A 16,047-nucleotide genomic window follows, 5' to 3' on the forward strand; every position below is an offset into this window, starting at 1 on the left:
AGCCAGGAGAACAGGAGTCAAAGTGGGGAAGAATTACCGGCTCGCGGAACTATGGTTCCGCAGATCGAATCATTTCGCTTGGGGAGGCACGGGTTGCTACAGCGAATTAGATCAGGCCTCGCACATCAAGGCCGGACGGTCTTGTGCAATTGTGTGTGTGAATAGTATGTGTGAATGTAAGAGTGTAAAACCATAGTAAGGAGAGCCTCACTAGCTCGTAAAAAAAAAAACAACGGGACAAGCGAGCAGCCCGGGTGATGAGTGTCAGGTAGCAGAGAAGCCTTGAGGGTGAATATTAGCATAATGGGGCAGCAAACGGTCGGCTCTGGTGGTGTGGATCACGCGAGCGCGAATGATTCATGGAGCACCAAACGGAACCCTGTAGTCCGTCCGGCGTGACCGCTCGCTTCCCCCCTTTTCTCACACAGACACATAAAAACACATAGGATATAGGAAGGAAAAACACCGAACGACAATCGGCCCGAGAAGAAAGAAAACAAAAACCCAGCTATGCCCTTGAAGTTTCCATCTGCTGCCGAAAAAAAGTTGCACACAAAAAAACCAATCCGGTCCTCGCAATTCTTGGTCGTACGAAGCAAGCAACGCTAGCGGGAAAGTGCTCAAAAGTGTTGGTGACACGCTCGGAACAATGCTTGTAGAAAATTAACCTCCTTCCCTTCCCCCTCACCCCTTCACAGGCCTCTAATGTAATGCAGCTTAGGAACCGAAAAAAGCATTTTTTTTTCGTTATCAAAGAAAAGTTTCAGTAATCAACAATGAAATGAAAAAAAAAAACTACTACAACACATACCTACCTAAAACAAGCATTATTTTATGCGTCTGTGTGTGCGAGTAATCCTGGGGAGGGGGGGATTGAAAGGGGAGGGGTGGGGGGCGCTGGAAAGCTTCGCTTCGTAATCGAGTAAAACCCGTTGCGGTTTTGGCTTTTCATTGGTCTGTCTGGTCGATTTTGGGGAATGAGCATTTTTTTGGTTGGGGAGGGGGGGGGGGTGTGATGCAAAAAAGAGGGTGGTTGAGAGTTGGTGAAAGAGTTGAGTATGCGTGTGTGTGTGTGGGTGCTGTTGCGGGAGCAATGTTCGGTCTGCAAAGTCGATATATTCTTAATACAGGGGCGTTTCGGTTTTGCTCGTGCTCGTGATGTAGTTCGCTCTTTCTCTCACTCTCGCTCTCTCTCGTTCGCGTGCTCTCGCTCGCTCGCTCGCCCGTATGTAGGGGTGGGTGCAAAAATTACACGTGCGTCCTGCATAACCACTATAGTCCGGTGTGTGTTTGTGTGTTTGTGTGTGGTTGAATAGGACGACGTTCTGCTTGCAAGTCAACAGCGTCCATCAGAACAACGCTGCCGTCGGTGAGCATCAAGTCCACAGTAGCTAAAGCGCCACCCAAAGGACAATCCCGGTGCTCCAACTTCACGGTGTAGCTTTTGTGTTTGTGTGTGTGTGTGCGTGTCTGCATCAGTGGTGAGGATAGGTGGAAAGAAGAGAATAGGAAACGGTGTGTAATGTAACGGAGAGCCCGATTCGGTTCCGCTTCGTCCGCTCAGCGTCAGCTGGTGCGTGTGCCCGCACAAATCATTACACATCGTTCCACCCCCAACTCCCCACACACTTCTCAACTTCAAAAAGGGAGCTATTTTTTGTGCGTGTGTGTGTGTGCCCGCCGATTTTGTTGTTGTTACTGTTGAGGGAAAGAAGCAGCAAAAAAAAAGGAGCGGGTCGAAAGACGGATATTCGCGGCTGGGCGGGAGACCCGAACGGGTCTCGAAGTGCAGTTGGCTAGCGACCGGTAGTGGAAAGGACACTCGCAAAAGGACTTGACGGGTTTTTTCCGCAACAAGCAGTGCAAGCTCCCGGTAGAATGTCGGCTCGAATGTGCACCCGAAGGTTGGTACGGTTCTGTTCATCTCGTCGCGGATTTGAGCTTTGGTGTGTGTCTGTGTGTTGTTATTGATGTTGTCGAGGATAGTGTCGGGAGATGCGATTTCAAACAGCAATCAGCAAGACCCAGTGTCTTCGATCAACTAACCCACAGCAGTAGCAGGACAGTAAGAGGACCAATCAAGTAGTGCGTTTGATCTTCGGCGTATTATCAGAACTTCTGCACGAGAAGTCGCCGGAAAGCAACAATCAATCGGCCTTCGCGTACCAAAGCGGACATTAATCGGCAAGAAATTGGATTCTAGTGTTGGAAGTCTAAAACACGTGTGTTAATGTTGTGTCTACAGTTGTGAACCTTAATGTATAAGTGTGTGTGTGTATATGTTTGTGAGTGTATAGGCTTTGGGTTTTCTTGCCGTCTGCAGTGGTTTGTTTTAATCGCATCTTCCATCAAGTTTGATTTTCTGAGGCTTCGTTTTTTGGTCTAAGAGGCTATTCTTCAGCCCAGGCAGTTACATTGTTTGTTTTATAATTGTGCTCAGCCACTAACGTTGCTAGGCGAAATTTAGGCAAGAGAGAGAGAGAGAGAGAGAGAGAAAAAAAAAACAATGGAACTGTTATTCTTGTCAGCAAGATATCTGTGTGTGAGAGCGTGCATCACACTATCGAAACCACCGTTTTAGAGATCAGATTAAGAAGGTATCCTGGTGGGTCCTTAGGTTTTGTGTGAGCGTACCTTTGCTGTCTGTGTTTCTGCACCTGTGTACGTGTAAAATCAAACGAGAGAGAGAGAGCGAGAGAGAGAGAGCGTGAAGGACTTTAAAACAAGCAAAAAATAATGCAGAAAAGCCTTGCCTGCTAGCGAGCCTGCGTTTTTTTCCCCCTGTAGGCTGGAGAACCGAGAGAAAGTAAGAGAACGGTACTGTCTAGCCTAATGTTGAGCACACGGACGGGGTCACCCACCAGTGGGGTGGGATTTTTGGGGACACACCACACGAAGCCCAAAACTTCGCTTTCCCAGAGAATTCTGCACGCTCGAGCTTCTGTGTGTGTGTGTGTGTGTGTGTGTGTGTGCGTGGCGGGAAAAAAGCGAGAGAGTGCGAAAAAAGCGATCGTGTTGGTGGAACCGAGACAGTCCCCAGCCAATAAAAGTTCTGCACCCGCAGCGTGTCGGAAGCGTGGCATTGATCGCTCGCTGGCAGAGACCGGGAGCCACTGATTAGCTTGGAAGCAGGAAAACCTTACTTTGTTTGTAGCCACTGAAAGGGGATGGAGGAGCCCAGGAAGTGGGAGGGATTGGCGAGACGAACGATGGTAACAAGTATACGTCCCTTTGTTTCGTTCCGGTCGCCGGAACGCAGCTGGGTTTGAGCAAATGGAAATCATAAAATAAATATAGCAAGCTGCGCAAGGCTCGTTGCAGCTTTTGCGAGATTCTGCGAATCAAAGTTGACGACGTACAGGATGGGAATAAAATAGTACCAACACCATCCCTATGTGGTTGAAAGGAAAGTGAGGGCAAAAATAAGAAAAAGGAAAAACCGAAGAACACTAATCAAATCAACAAATATCGAGTGGGTGTGATACAGTCGACAGCAGCTGACTTGATTAAATTCTGTCTCTTCTACTTCTTTTATTATGCTGTTTGATGTGGAACTCTTTCTACTTATTTTTACTTTTTTTTCGATTTATATTGCTTTCTTCTTTATTTTCCTTTTTGTTTTATTTTTATTTCAAATTTATTAAGTTTCATTCCTTATATTTTTATTTCGGAAAAATGCCAAACAAAGCTAGGAAACTTGGAGATCGATTCAAATGACAGGGGGAATAAATAATCTTTAATTGTAAAGTTACACAGGTTGATAACCTTAGCTAAAAAACCGGAAAAAAATAGTTGAGCCGAAAACGGTCATCTCCTTCCAAAGCGTTTGACAACTAATACATTATTTTGACAGTGAGTTCGCTAGGCACGTCACATATTTTGGTTTGTTAGAAAAATGTACTAAAAACTGTAAAGGAATTGCCTATGCAATAGTGTAAAAATCACATCGAGGCAATATTAACTTTAATATAGCAATAATTGCATTAACTTTGGCATTTGGAAGGCAACATTTAAATGCTTTTGGTGACTGGCTAGTTTTGCCCAGTTCTTCTTTCTTTCTTCTTCCTTGGCACTAAAACCTCGAGAGGTCTCGACCTGCCATTTCTGGCTTTCTGTGACTATATTTTACCCGCAGCAAAGTAGGCGCAGGGCTGACGGGAAGGCGGGTCTGAATGGGATTTGAACCCCGGTCGTCCGCAATCGTCCCGTTTTGCGCTGTCAGTTTGTAAAAACTACTTAAAAGATGGTTTAGGTTTGAATTAAATATACAGGACTCGTAATAGCCAATGTTGGAAACCATTATGACAGGTATGCGTCCTTGGCTATTGGTATTGATGACTTGTTTATTTGGGCACAAAAGTTTTGCGATTTAAGTTTTGTTATTTATCGACTAAAAAAGCAATCACAGAAAGTACTAAACGCTATGTATTGCTCCAACTAACTGTTGGCTGAAGTTTTCAGTAAATGTGACACGTATACAAAACCATTACATCGTGTATACGATTCGGACTTCAAACTGTCCACTTAGTTTTCAGTGTTATTCCTAGAGCTGCTTAGAGCCCTTTTATTACGAGACCTGTATATTGGAATAGACCTTAGGGTTAAGTCATCATAGATCCCGTAATTGCACAGCTTTTGATTGATGTGTAAGTGCGTAACTTGTAGGTTTAAACTCGGACTATTGGATTGTGTACTCAGGGCGCGTTTATATCTGTAGGTTATGTACTTAACCAGAGCGCTGACAGACCGTGTAAAAGCTCATATGCTGCGATTACAATATCTTTTGGTAACTTTCCAATGCAAGGTAGTTGTTTCATCTGAAACCCTTTCAATGTCAGCTAGCTTTGTATACCATCTCAGGTATCGAGTTTATTATCAACTGAAAACCCCTGTATTTTCTTGATTTGATATTTCTATACTTGCTTTATAAAAAAAGCCTTTTATTTTCAATTTATTTTACTTTTTTCAACTCTGTTTCCTTTTCTCTTGAAAATTGTCTTATAAGTTAATTCCTTACTCTGATGAACGTGTCTCGTACTTCAAAGTTTCTATCCGTCAAAAGCCATCGTCGAAGGTCTACGCCTACGGTGCGTAGGCCTTCGCTTATGTCTCGCCCAAACGAACCACACGAACCGAATAAGCCGGTGCGTCTTTCACCTCGGCACAGCTTACGTAAAACCAGCGGCAGGCCCGTATCCGGTGCAAAAGCCAATCCTTGCAGTGACCTTCGCCAGCATTCCGAGCGTGGGCGGAAGGCGGGTCACGCTCGCGAGATTACGCGTACGAAAAAATCTGCAGTCTACGCTCGTCCTTACGAGTCGAGGACCGGCCGGCTGCCGGGGCTGGCTTGCTTTGCCGCTCGCCTTTCGCTACATCACGCTCTCTGCCCAGTCCGAAGCGACTACCTCAGTGGTTCGCACCGTTAAACGGCAGCGTGTGTTTTTTTTGTGTGTGTTTGTTCCTGTTGTTAATGCTCTGGCTCTGGCAACACGTTGCCTAAAGTCTGGTGAAAGCGCACACCAAAAAAAAAAGGAAAGAAAAAGGCTAACTGAAGGCCTTCGCTGCTGCTTTGCTCACCAAGAAAGGAGTACGCTTTTCCGACACGCTCGCACACACCTGTGTCGCTAGGTTCGCTCTCAGCGGCATAAGATAGTGCTACGGGGCTACGACCGTTGGCGAATGGGGTGAAGGAAGAAAGAGAGAATGGGAGGAGGGAAAGCAAACAACAAAAGCTAATAAGAAGACGTCTTACTGCAACGAGCGCTGCTCGATCGGAACGAATCGTTGAGTCTGTTCATTAGCGTTGTGGTCTGTTTTTCTTCTTCATTATGCTCATTGCTACTATCGGGCATGCTGTGCTGTGTTATCCATCGAATTCCTTTTTATTTTTCTATCCACAACCGTTAAAGTAAGGTCGTTTCTTGAAGAGGTTCAGCAAGGTTTTGAGGTTGAGGATTAGTTTAGTCTGCGCTGTTCTCTGGCAAAAGGTTATAAAGTTATCTATTCTACTTACAATTTGTTGTTCAAACAGTTTCTTGAATCGTTTGAAGTACTTGTTATTGCTTTTGTCCGTAGCAAGGCATCGAAAGGCCCCGACATGCCATTTGTGACTTGATTTTACCGGTAGCAAGGATGTCACTCCTGCTTACGGCAAGCCGGTCCAGATGAGATTTGAACTCCGGCCCTGTCGTGTGAAGACAAGTGTTAGCTTTTATATTTACTACTAAAATTAAAAATTACAAGACACTATCAGTCGGTAATATTAAATAAATAAAATAAAATAAAATTAAAAATTAAAATGCTTAGAAGCTTATATGACAAATATGCAATTTGTCGAACGAATTTCAAATTTCTCTCGGACTATGAAGGTTGCATGTTTAACCATGTATTGATGTCGTGCTTAAGTAGCTTTATATTAAAAGAACCTTTTTATTAACGCAAGAGAGTCTATGTAAAACTTCATTCTGTGATGTGCAAAGTTCCATAACAATTTTGCAACATTCCACTATCTATTTGAAACATTCCTCTGCTTGAATGATCAAATCTATTTGGATGATCGAAACGCTGTGTATTTAAATATTTGTTCTCAAGAACGAAATTAGAGATTTTTTTTTGCTTCTTTAAGAGCAAAATAAAAACGAATGTCATTCACCAACACATGCTCAAATATTTAAGGTTTTAACAATCCAAAAGCACACAACTTTTATTCACCTCGTTCAATAGCAGATTCATGAAGACATTCGACTAAGGATGATGGCTCTAAATTTCTTCCCTGTTCAACCTATTCCCAAGATATGATTTATTTGGTTCAGATATGGAAGCAAAGACACCAGATTTCCTCACCCCCAACTCCCTCCTCCTTCTTCTCGAAAAGAAGAAAAAGCCTAAACCCACCTAGCACCAGGCTACGCTCTGACAGCACCCGAACAAGGTGTTGACAAGTGGCGCCGAGTCATTGATTTAAATCTCCCTCTTCACCCATTCCTCCCCCTGGGGGACAATAACGACAATTTCTGGGCCGTCAAAAAAAAGTTTCTCCGAGTGGGATGTGTAGCCCACCGGGCGGGTGGAATCAAACGGGGGGGCCACACCATTTTTCCACTCAATAAATCAGCTGTACGGCCAATTTCCGTTCCGAAACGATTTTTATAGACGAAATTGGCATTTTTGACCGTGGGCCAAACCGTTTTGCCGGTTGACAAAGACATGATAAATGGGTGTGGAAAGGGCAAAAGGGTGTGTCTGGGTGTGGGTGGGTGGAGTATTGTAGGTAATTAGGATTGTTTCAAACAGCTTGAGCCATTCGAGTACGAGTGGTCTGGAAGTTGGAGAGCCTGTCAAGCTATTTGTTGCGTCACTTGTTCTTGTTCCGTATTTTTGCCTTATTAGCTCTATCTCGCTCTCTCGCTCTCTCGTTCTTTCAATTGTCGCATACAAAAAAGGTAGGAACAAAATCTGACCACACCAGCTCCACCAGTGACGATGGGTTTTGTGCGGTTTTGGTTGATTTTTCTCTTGAATTGCTTTTTCCACCTTCCGTTAGGGTGCTTGATTGCGTGTGTATTTGTGTTTGAGTATGCTTGTGCGTGTTTTGAACAAATAGTTGTGCCCATAGGGGACTGGACAGACTGGCCAGCATGGGACTGGGAACTAAAAAACCAGCTTTTGTCCTAGTAGAAACCGAGGACTCTATCAAGGATTTGCATGTGCAGCGAGTGGATTTGTGTATGTGGGTATGAGTGTGTGTGTGCGCGAGCATATTTGTGTGTGATGTTGGGTGAAATGGTGCGCCTCTGACCATCGAGACACTAACGTACAAGCCCGTCTGCAAATCAGACGTAACGTTCGAGTATTTAAATTGAGCAACGAATCCGTTAGGCACCGTTGGAGTGTAGATTTTAACCGATTTCTAAAGCTATCTTTATTTTATTAATTTATAGTCAAAGTTTTATGCCCTAAAAATTAAAAAGGCAAGGTGTATAGTAGAGTAAGTTTTAAAATATAAACGCAAAGAGCAACGATAAACGCATAAGAACAGATTTATTCAAATAAGAGCTTAAGAAAAGTGCAAAAAACAATTCAAAGTGTGATTGATTGTGTGTGTGTGTGAGAAGGTAAATTAAGTGAAAAACTTAAAACAGTGTTTTTTGAGACTCGAAAAGAAAAGACTTTAAAATAAAACATTTAAAAACTTAAAAAAAGTGATACAAAAAAGTAAATACGTTTCTAAAACCAAAATCATCGAATAAACGCCTGCAAGTAGGCAATCGCGCGACACACGAACCTTCCGTGCGGCAATGGGTGCCGCCAGTACCGGAGCTGAATCGCTGGAGTGCTGCAATACAGCACCCGCCGCCGGAGCCGCCAACTCACCCCCGCTTCCACCCAACCAGCCCGCCAACCGAACCAACGCCGTACAGCAGCAGCCGGGCACAGTGGCGGTACCTCCACACCGGACCGGTACCGCTATGCCAACGACCAACATTTTAAGCTTACCGCCAGCAACGCAACCAACCACATTGCCAACACCGCCCCCGCCACCACCTTCCCACACCCTCTTCGCCCACGGTAAGGACGAACGCAAAAAGCAGGAGCACCGTTCGCAGCTTGACATCGAGAACAACAACAGCAGCCATCAGCAGATGCATCAGCAACAGCAGCAGCAACAACAACCACCACCAGCAACCGTGCTCCCGGTGCAACAAAATGGTGGCGGGCCCCATCTGTACGTGAACCCGGTACAGGCAAACGGGCTTAACTTTGAGCTTTACCTCCAGCAAGCGTTCCTGGACGAGCACGAGTACTTCAATCACCTCAACAACAACAACAACAACAACAACGTACACACGAAGCTAGCGCCGCTTGCCACCGCCGGTACGGTGTCACTGTACTCCGAGTACACCGTCGACACGCCGGCCACGGTCGACGACTCCAATCTGTCCGGGTCCTGCCAATGTTTCTTCGCCCGGTACTGCAAAACCCGACGCCGTTCGTCCGCCACCTCAACGGCCACCTGCTGTCATGGGGGTGGTGAGGGTGGCCCAAGTGCGTCCGACAACCAAACCAAGGGGAAGGCAGCCGGCAAGGCGAAACGTGGTCTACCGACGGTAAAGGAACAGGAGCAACCCAAACCCAAACCTCACCCGACAGGTCCTGGTGGAGGTGGTGCGGGTGGAGCCGGTGCACGAAACAGGGGTGCGGCGGGACGGGGTGCTGGCGCCACCGATACCGACCCGTTGATGAGACGACCGCGCCGCAAGAAGGACTCGAGCGAACAGGACCTCGCGGCCAAGCTGCAGCAGCAGAACCAACAGCAACAGCAGCAACCGGCCGCCGGCAATGGGGACGCTAGCCGACAGCAGCAACACCAATCGAAGTAACTATTCCTTGTCTGCCCTTTCTCGCTCGCACGAAACTCCATCTAACCGCTCCCTCTCCCCACCGTAATTGCACACCACCGAGCGACTCACCTATCCCCGTTTCATGTTGATTTTCTTGCAGTGATTGTTTTTTAAAAGGCTCATTTTGGCTGCATTTAGCTGCCAGTTACTTGGTACAGTGAGTGAAATAAGAATAGCAACAGCCGTTTTTCAATGTCGTTGAAATTGCACGTCTGATTTTTTTAGTTTAAAAATATGGAAGAATCTCAAACAATTTTAAATGAATTAGTTCATTTGTATGGAAACTCAATCGATCATTAGAGAGAAAAATAATTAAAAATTAAATTAAATCTTCAAGATATTCGAAGTACAAGTGTGCGAGTAATTATCTCGAAGCATTTCATTAGGTCGTGATTTTGTGGGCAATATTTTTTGTTCTGGGATTCAAAGCTCAATTACGCTAAAAATTATCCAATTGCTTGCTGGTCCGATCAGAACTACGATGAGGAACGGTACACTTAATGAGAGGTAATGGTAAATGTAGCTCCGTAGAACGTGCTTCTTCACATTTAGAGATAGTCTAACTTCAGGCTAGTTGAGATAGAATTGAAAAAGTTCCACAAAATATCATAAGATTCATGCCAATCGAAGCATTTCTTGAATTGAAAAAGTTCCTCAAAATATTCAGCAGCAATGCTCCAACTCATCTGGTTAAAAATGTCGCCAATTCATCTAAATCATCTAGGCCTCTCGAGAGGTCTTCGTCTGTCAGTTCTGGCTTTCCTTGACTTTACGTTACACGCAGCTGGGTAGTCAGTCCTGCGTAGGGGGTCAGGGCAGGATTTTATCCCCGCTCTTGTCGTGTGCAGACTCATGCCGCTATCGCCTCGGCCACCGGACCGAGGTAGAAAAATTTTAATCATAAAGCCCAAATACTCACATTCATTCGCAAAAGAAATATATTTTTCTGCGACACTGAATCGTTTCTAGTAAGGATGCTCTGTGGTGGTGAACTGACTGAGAACAATTAAAAGGCAAAGCTTAAAAAAATTAGAAAAGATTTATTTAACATTCTGATTGGAAATTAAACGATTCATTTAGTATATTTAAAATATTCACAAAAATATGATGGTGCTATTCTTACTTCGCTCAGTGTATGTACACTGTCACAATTTACTATTATAAAACTGCATTCTACTTTCATTCCGATGTCCGTCCCTTTCGTCCAGAAATTGATGCTTCCTGTTGGAGCTTAAGTTGTAGCTTAGTAGAGTAAAAAAAAAAACACTACACACACGTACACCTAACTCCACGTTCCCGCATACACACTGCGCTGAATCTTGGGCCGAGAATGCCGACGCCACATTGAATGTTCCCTGGCTGGAAAGGACAAAAAGCAACTCTAACAAAAAAAAAACTGTCCTGGATGTTTGCTGGTTTCTGTGTATTGTTTTTTATTTAAAATTTCTCTCTGCACACAAAAACCCCAAACCCGAACTCCAAAAGCCTCCCTTATTGAATGTTTACAACTCACACGAACACACGCTCTCTCTCTCTTTCTATGTTTCGTATTTTAAACACACCATCCCAAGCCTTTTCTCTTATGCCTCTTGATTAAGTTAGACGCGTGATGGATTATTATGCTGTGCCCTCTGTGTGTGTGTGTGTGCCTCCGTGCACCTGTGCTATTATATTGTGTCTCTGTGTATCGCGTTGCGTGGCTTTCCTCTGCCTGGTACTGTTTTTTTTAACACGCAAAACACGTAACCGATCTCCTCTCACTCTATATGCTTACCCCGATTTTACTTACCTTGCGCTGTTGTGCTCTCTCTTCTCCACCCGCTCTGGCTCTACACACCTTGCACCTTTTCACAAAACACTAGCAAATGTGGCAACACAAACCCTACCGGCAGCACCAATAAATCACGCTAAATGTACAACTACTAGGGTAGCAGTAAGGTTTAGCGGGCAGGATCGTCATTACTCTTCAACTTCAATCGCAGGGGGCATGAGAAAGCTCTGGTTGGCGTACCAATTCTAGCTAGACCCAGTAAAAACTTTTACTGCGTATAAAAGAAGCATTTCTCGTTTATGGGATTCGAAATTAAGACCTTTCGTATGAAAGATCAACTCTTTGACCAGCAAGCTGCCAAGGTGCGGCCGAGAGAGCTGGGTTAATTCTTCCATATAAAGTTTTATCTTAGCGTGCAGAACATGCAAAAGTGTTCGTGAATTTTACAATTCGTTTGTGGTTGTGCTGGCATTTCATTAATATATTTATGTGATTTAAAATAAAAATAAAATATATTAATGAATATGACATCAACTCGCACATACTTAATTAGCGCTTCCAACGGATGAACGGATGGTGTAAAAAAATACTACTGAAAAAAAAGTCAGGTTATTAATAATTAGCTTCCTTCTCACCACCGTTTTAATCCACAACTAATCACTTCCGCATACAGACATGAAAAATGAACCCAACGATCCCAACCGTAAGCATGGTCAGTTCGGGGAAAGGGTCCGTTATAAAGCCGAGGGAAACCAAACAGAGAGAGAAAAAAACGAGCACTCATTTGCATATTTATTTAGCTGTGCTATGATTTTATCTTACTGCTAGCTGGTGGTAGGTATCGCGTGTCGTACCAACTGAATGAATGTGAAAAAAGTAAACACACACACACACACACAACTCTCTCAAGGATAATTACTGCCAGTAATAATGGAGGATTGTTTTTTTGCAAAATGAAAAGGCTGCTAGCAAACAGTAGCAGTTTAAACTTCTGCTGTAGTGATTGTTTTAATTTCTAAACTCAATGAGGTTTGCTAGTTTAGTTTGTGTGTTATTGAGTGTGTATAGGGTTGAACTGGGTTAATATTAGAGCGATAGGAAGATTTAAAAAAACATTGTTATTTTTTCAAAGTTTAAAAGTTTTATATTAATGCTGTTTTAACGATAGTTAATTTAATCTTTTTTCACAATACAATAAAATTTGACATTGAAAATATTCTTGTATAATTTAAATAACATGAATAAATAAGCATATGTGTAAAATTTGCTTCAAACGCTCTTTAACCTAAGGGATAAATATTTCCCCTAAGCTACAATCGATAAATTCCAATTCGCTTGCCTTATTTATGGAAATCTATACCGGAGCAAAAATTCATTTTTCACCAGCTGGTGCATCGTGCCGTGAAATTGAACGATGCACCAGCTTTTCCTTGATTTCGAATCAATCCCGCACGGAAAGTACAAAGAATGCTGTTCAACCCTTCCAGAGTTGACCCAGATAGAAGAGATCAAGCTCAAAGGGTGGTGTTCGATAGAGATTTGCTTGCTCGCTGAGCTACTCTGGGGAGTGTTTTTGTGTTTTTTTTTCGTATGTTCCCTTTGGCATTCATATCGATATTATGACATTTGACGTATCGATGCTATTTAGCAGATTTTGTGCAGATATTTTTATATAAAGACTTTTCACCCCTTTAAGGTTCAATGATCATTGAATACGTAATTTTAGATTTATATTGTCTTCGAGCGCTTCAAGTGAGGGTAAAAGTGTAGCATAATTACTGTGCAAATGGTGTGTGTTTTCTCTGCTTCCATCAAGTTTTAAGGGTAACAAATCAACCCCTTTAAGTACCTCGTCCTCTTGTTTGTTTCCCAACCCCTGTATCCCACATCCCACATTCGACTCGACTGAGAATGGCAAGTGTTTCTCTCTCACTGGGTACAGCATATTCCTTACGGCGTGCCGGGTGGTTTACTTTTTTGGCAAGTAATATCCACTCCACTTGTAACTACTCTCCACCGCTTCCTCGTGTTTCAATCTGCAACCCCGTACCCGGTCTCTTTACTCAGGCATAGCAAAACTCACTTAATTATGAGGCATAAAAGTATCTCCCATTAAGTACCACATCTTCAGCCCCTTTCCTTGGTTTTTCCTTCCCTTTTCCTACCCCCTCCCCTCCTCCTGGTTGCCTGTCGTGTCTAAGCTCTTTCTCACCCACCCACACATCTACACACAACACACACACCGTAAAGCGTCTGTGTCCGTGACTATGTGTGTCCGCTGTACTGCTTGTTTATGCGAGGTGCCTCTAATTACTTTTCTTTCCGTTCTCCGTACAGGTTCGTTGCGCGCGCGACAGCTTATATGTGAGCGCATATAAAAGTGAAAGTCATTACCTAAATAAGCTGCCAAAGCTACTAAGTTTTCGTGATACGCGAGTAGAGAAAAGACCGCCAAGTGCACAAACAAAATGACGACTTAGTACATACGTTGAATGAGATAGGAAGAAAGAGAGAGATAGAGCAGCAGAGAAAAAGTGAGAGAAAGAGAGGGAAAGAGGGAATGAAACGAAATGGGATGATGAAAACGCGTCTTATTTTTCGTGTGTATGTTTTTCTTTTGTTATTGTGCTTGTAAGGATGTGAAAAAAAAAATCACTAAAGACTCAGGACGAGAGGATGTAAAGGTAAAGGCAACTTTGCGGGAGAGAAAGATAGAGGCGCGATAAACACGCACCGTTGGCACTGACGTTGAGCGTCTGTTTGCTGCGCTGTCTGTGCTTCTGCTCGATCTGTTGCCATGCTAAGGGCATGTTACTTTTCCGCTGTACCGTATGATATGCTTTGTGCTTTTATGTCCATTTTTTTTTTGTTCGTTTGCTGTGGTAGCGATACGCGCGATAACTACCGGCGACAGAAGAGGGTAAACGTTGAACGCAGATCAGCGTTAGGGACTGACGTGCAGGTGTTTCTGTGCAGTTAACGGACGTGTTGGGGGGGTGCCGAGCGTACGGATCGGATAGGGAAATTTTGGCAAGTTGCCAGTGTAGCACTACCGTGCCTCGCCGTGACGCGTAATGATCATTTACGATAATGGGCAAGTGAGTGGATCAGCATGATAGATTATGTATGATAGATTACGCCCGCGCTAGAGCGCTAGTGAGATAATGTGTACAAAGGAGCGACTTTTTGGCTCAAAACTGTTTAATAAAATGGGAGTTTTTTTTTAGTTGAATAAAACCTATATGACGTAGGTAAAGTTGGTAGCATGTAATGTTTGTTATGTAATGTTTTTAAATGCTGTGCAAAATAAATTTTAAACTGTAGTAAATGATGCTTCACAACTACGTCAGTGTTCGGTATGCGCCACCGTGAAAGATAATATTCGGTAGACTAGTTTTTAATCCGTTAAAGTACCAGGCGTCTCCATTGAGTTTTCACAAACCACCAGGCGTCTCCATTTCATTTTTACAGTACACCAGGCGTCTCAATTTAAATTATCGATCAAACTTGGTGCCTTCATCCGGTACCAAGAGGGGCTGGGGATGTGTAGAATAAGAAGTAAAGTAAACATTGTCCGACCCGTGCAGCAAGATGTGCCCAACTTACTTTACGCTGTCGCTGTTGCGTATTGCTGTCTTCAGTTTTCAGTGCCGAAAAAAAAACTACATAAATCTCCAGGAAGAAAAGGAAGATGGCTTTTCGCAGAAATGATAAAGGAAAATCGTACCGACAATGTTTCTGTTTTGCAGTATTGTAGCTTGTAGTAGCCCGTTAGTAACGCTTTGCTGATCAAGAGAGTAAGCCCAATATTCCGGAATGGCTTCCGCCAAATTAGTAGTGTTCGATGAAGAATATGTGCTGATGTGCTAAATAAAAAAGCAATAACCGACATGCATTAACGCTGCTTAACTCACACACAAATCACAAACACGCATCACCTTGGCATGTACGTTGAATGAAGGAAAGGTATTTGATTTTATTTTGCAGCATCCATGTTTTCACAGCCTGCAAAATGATGAAATGGTTTTGAAAGAAAAATAGATAAAAACGCAAAGGAAGTAAGGTTACGTTTCGCACCCACACGCGCATATGGCCACCCACACGATGCTATCGAAACGTAACCGGCTCCATCACGAGCTTGCCTTCCACCTGCCGGCTGCCGGTGGCTTCGCTTCTGTGTCTGCATTGATTCACATTGATCCATCCTTTGTTTTGCTGCTCATTTTCTGCTCGACATCATTTCATGCTAGTAAGAAAAAAAAAACAAACAAACGATCGCAAAACAAAACAATGCAAAATGATTCAAAGCGACCAAATAAATGATGCAGCCGTACGCAGCTTCCTGTGTGTTTGATTGTGTGCGTGATTATACATATTTGATCAAAATTACTAAATGATCGATTTTCTCTTTTTTCTTTTCTTCCCCTCTTTTTTCTCGTTTTTCTTTACACCATTTTCCTTCCCTTCCATTCCTCCTCACTCTGGCGGAATTTCCTTTTTCTGCCCCGTTTTTTCTCTCTCTCTCTTATCTTTCTTCCTTCACAGGTGAGTAATAATCGAATGAAAATGCGAAGTAGAAGGCGAACTGTCCACCGATGATTGGCATTTATAGCTCGGTAGTGAATCTTCCCTCCCCGGTGGACAAAAAAAGCGTGTGCACGAAGAGAAAAATCAGCGAGCAAGTATTGAATGCACCCTAACGAAACTATTTGCAGCACCTGGGGGAGGAATGATTTTCATTTGCGCATATATTTATTTTTCTTGCTCGGGAGAAAAACCATGGGAACAGACACCCAAAATGATGACCGGTGTAGTTGGAACTGTTTAAGAGTTAAAAAGTAAGTTTTGCACGCTCGAATGGTGTATTGGTTTTTT

The 16,047-nt window shown here is 43.5% G+C and overlaps 2 protein-coding genes across 12 annotated transcripts in view; both read left to right on the top strand.

The window, feature by feature from the left end:
- Positions 1-16,047, top strand: part of LOC118507132 (potassium voltage-gated channel protein Shaker) — a 175,520-nt gene that overhangs the window by 32,179 nt on the left and 127,294 nt on the right. The gene's annotated exons all lie outside the window — the stretch shown is intronic.
- Positions 1,092-15,054, top strand: LOC118507174 (homeobox protein prospero-like). Of its 5 annotated transcripts, none has more exons than XM_036045247.1 (3): positions 1,092-1,904; positions 7,941-9,376; positions 13,510-15,054. In XM_036045247.1, exons 2-3 carry the CDS (start codon positions 8,298-8,300, stop codon positions 13,538-13,540), a joined length of 1,110 nt encoding a protein of 369 aa, XP_035901140.1. In that variant the 5' UTR covers positions 1,092-1,904; positions 7,941-8,297; the 3' UTR covers positions 13,541-15,054. The 5 variants fall into 5 exon arrangements, with proteins under 5 accessions (XP_035901140.1, XP_035901154.1, XP_035901146.1 ...); XM_036045261.1 differs by having other exon boundaries at positions 1,092-1,515; XM_036045253.1 differs by having other exon boundaries at positions 1,092-1,481.

Source organism: Anopheles stephensi, chromosome X (genome assembly GCF_013141755.1).
Source record: "Anopheles stephensi strain Indian chromosome X, UCI_ANSTEP_V1.0, whole genome shotgun sequence".
In the NCBI taxonomy this organism is placed as follows: Eukaryota; Metazoa; Arthropoda; class Insecta; order Diptera; family Culicidae; genus Anopheles; species Anopheles stephensi.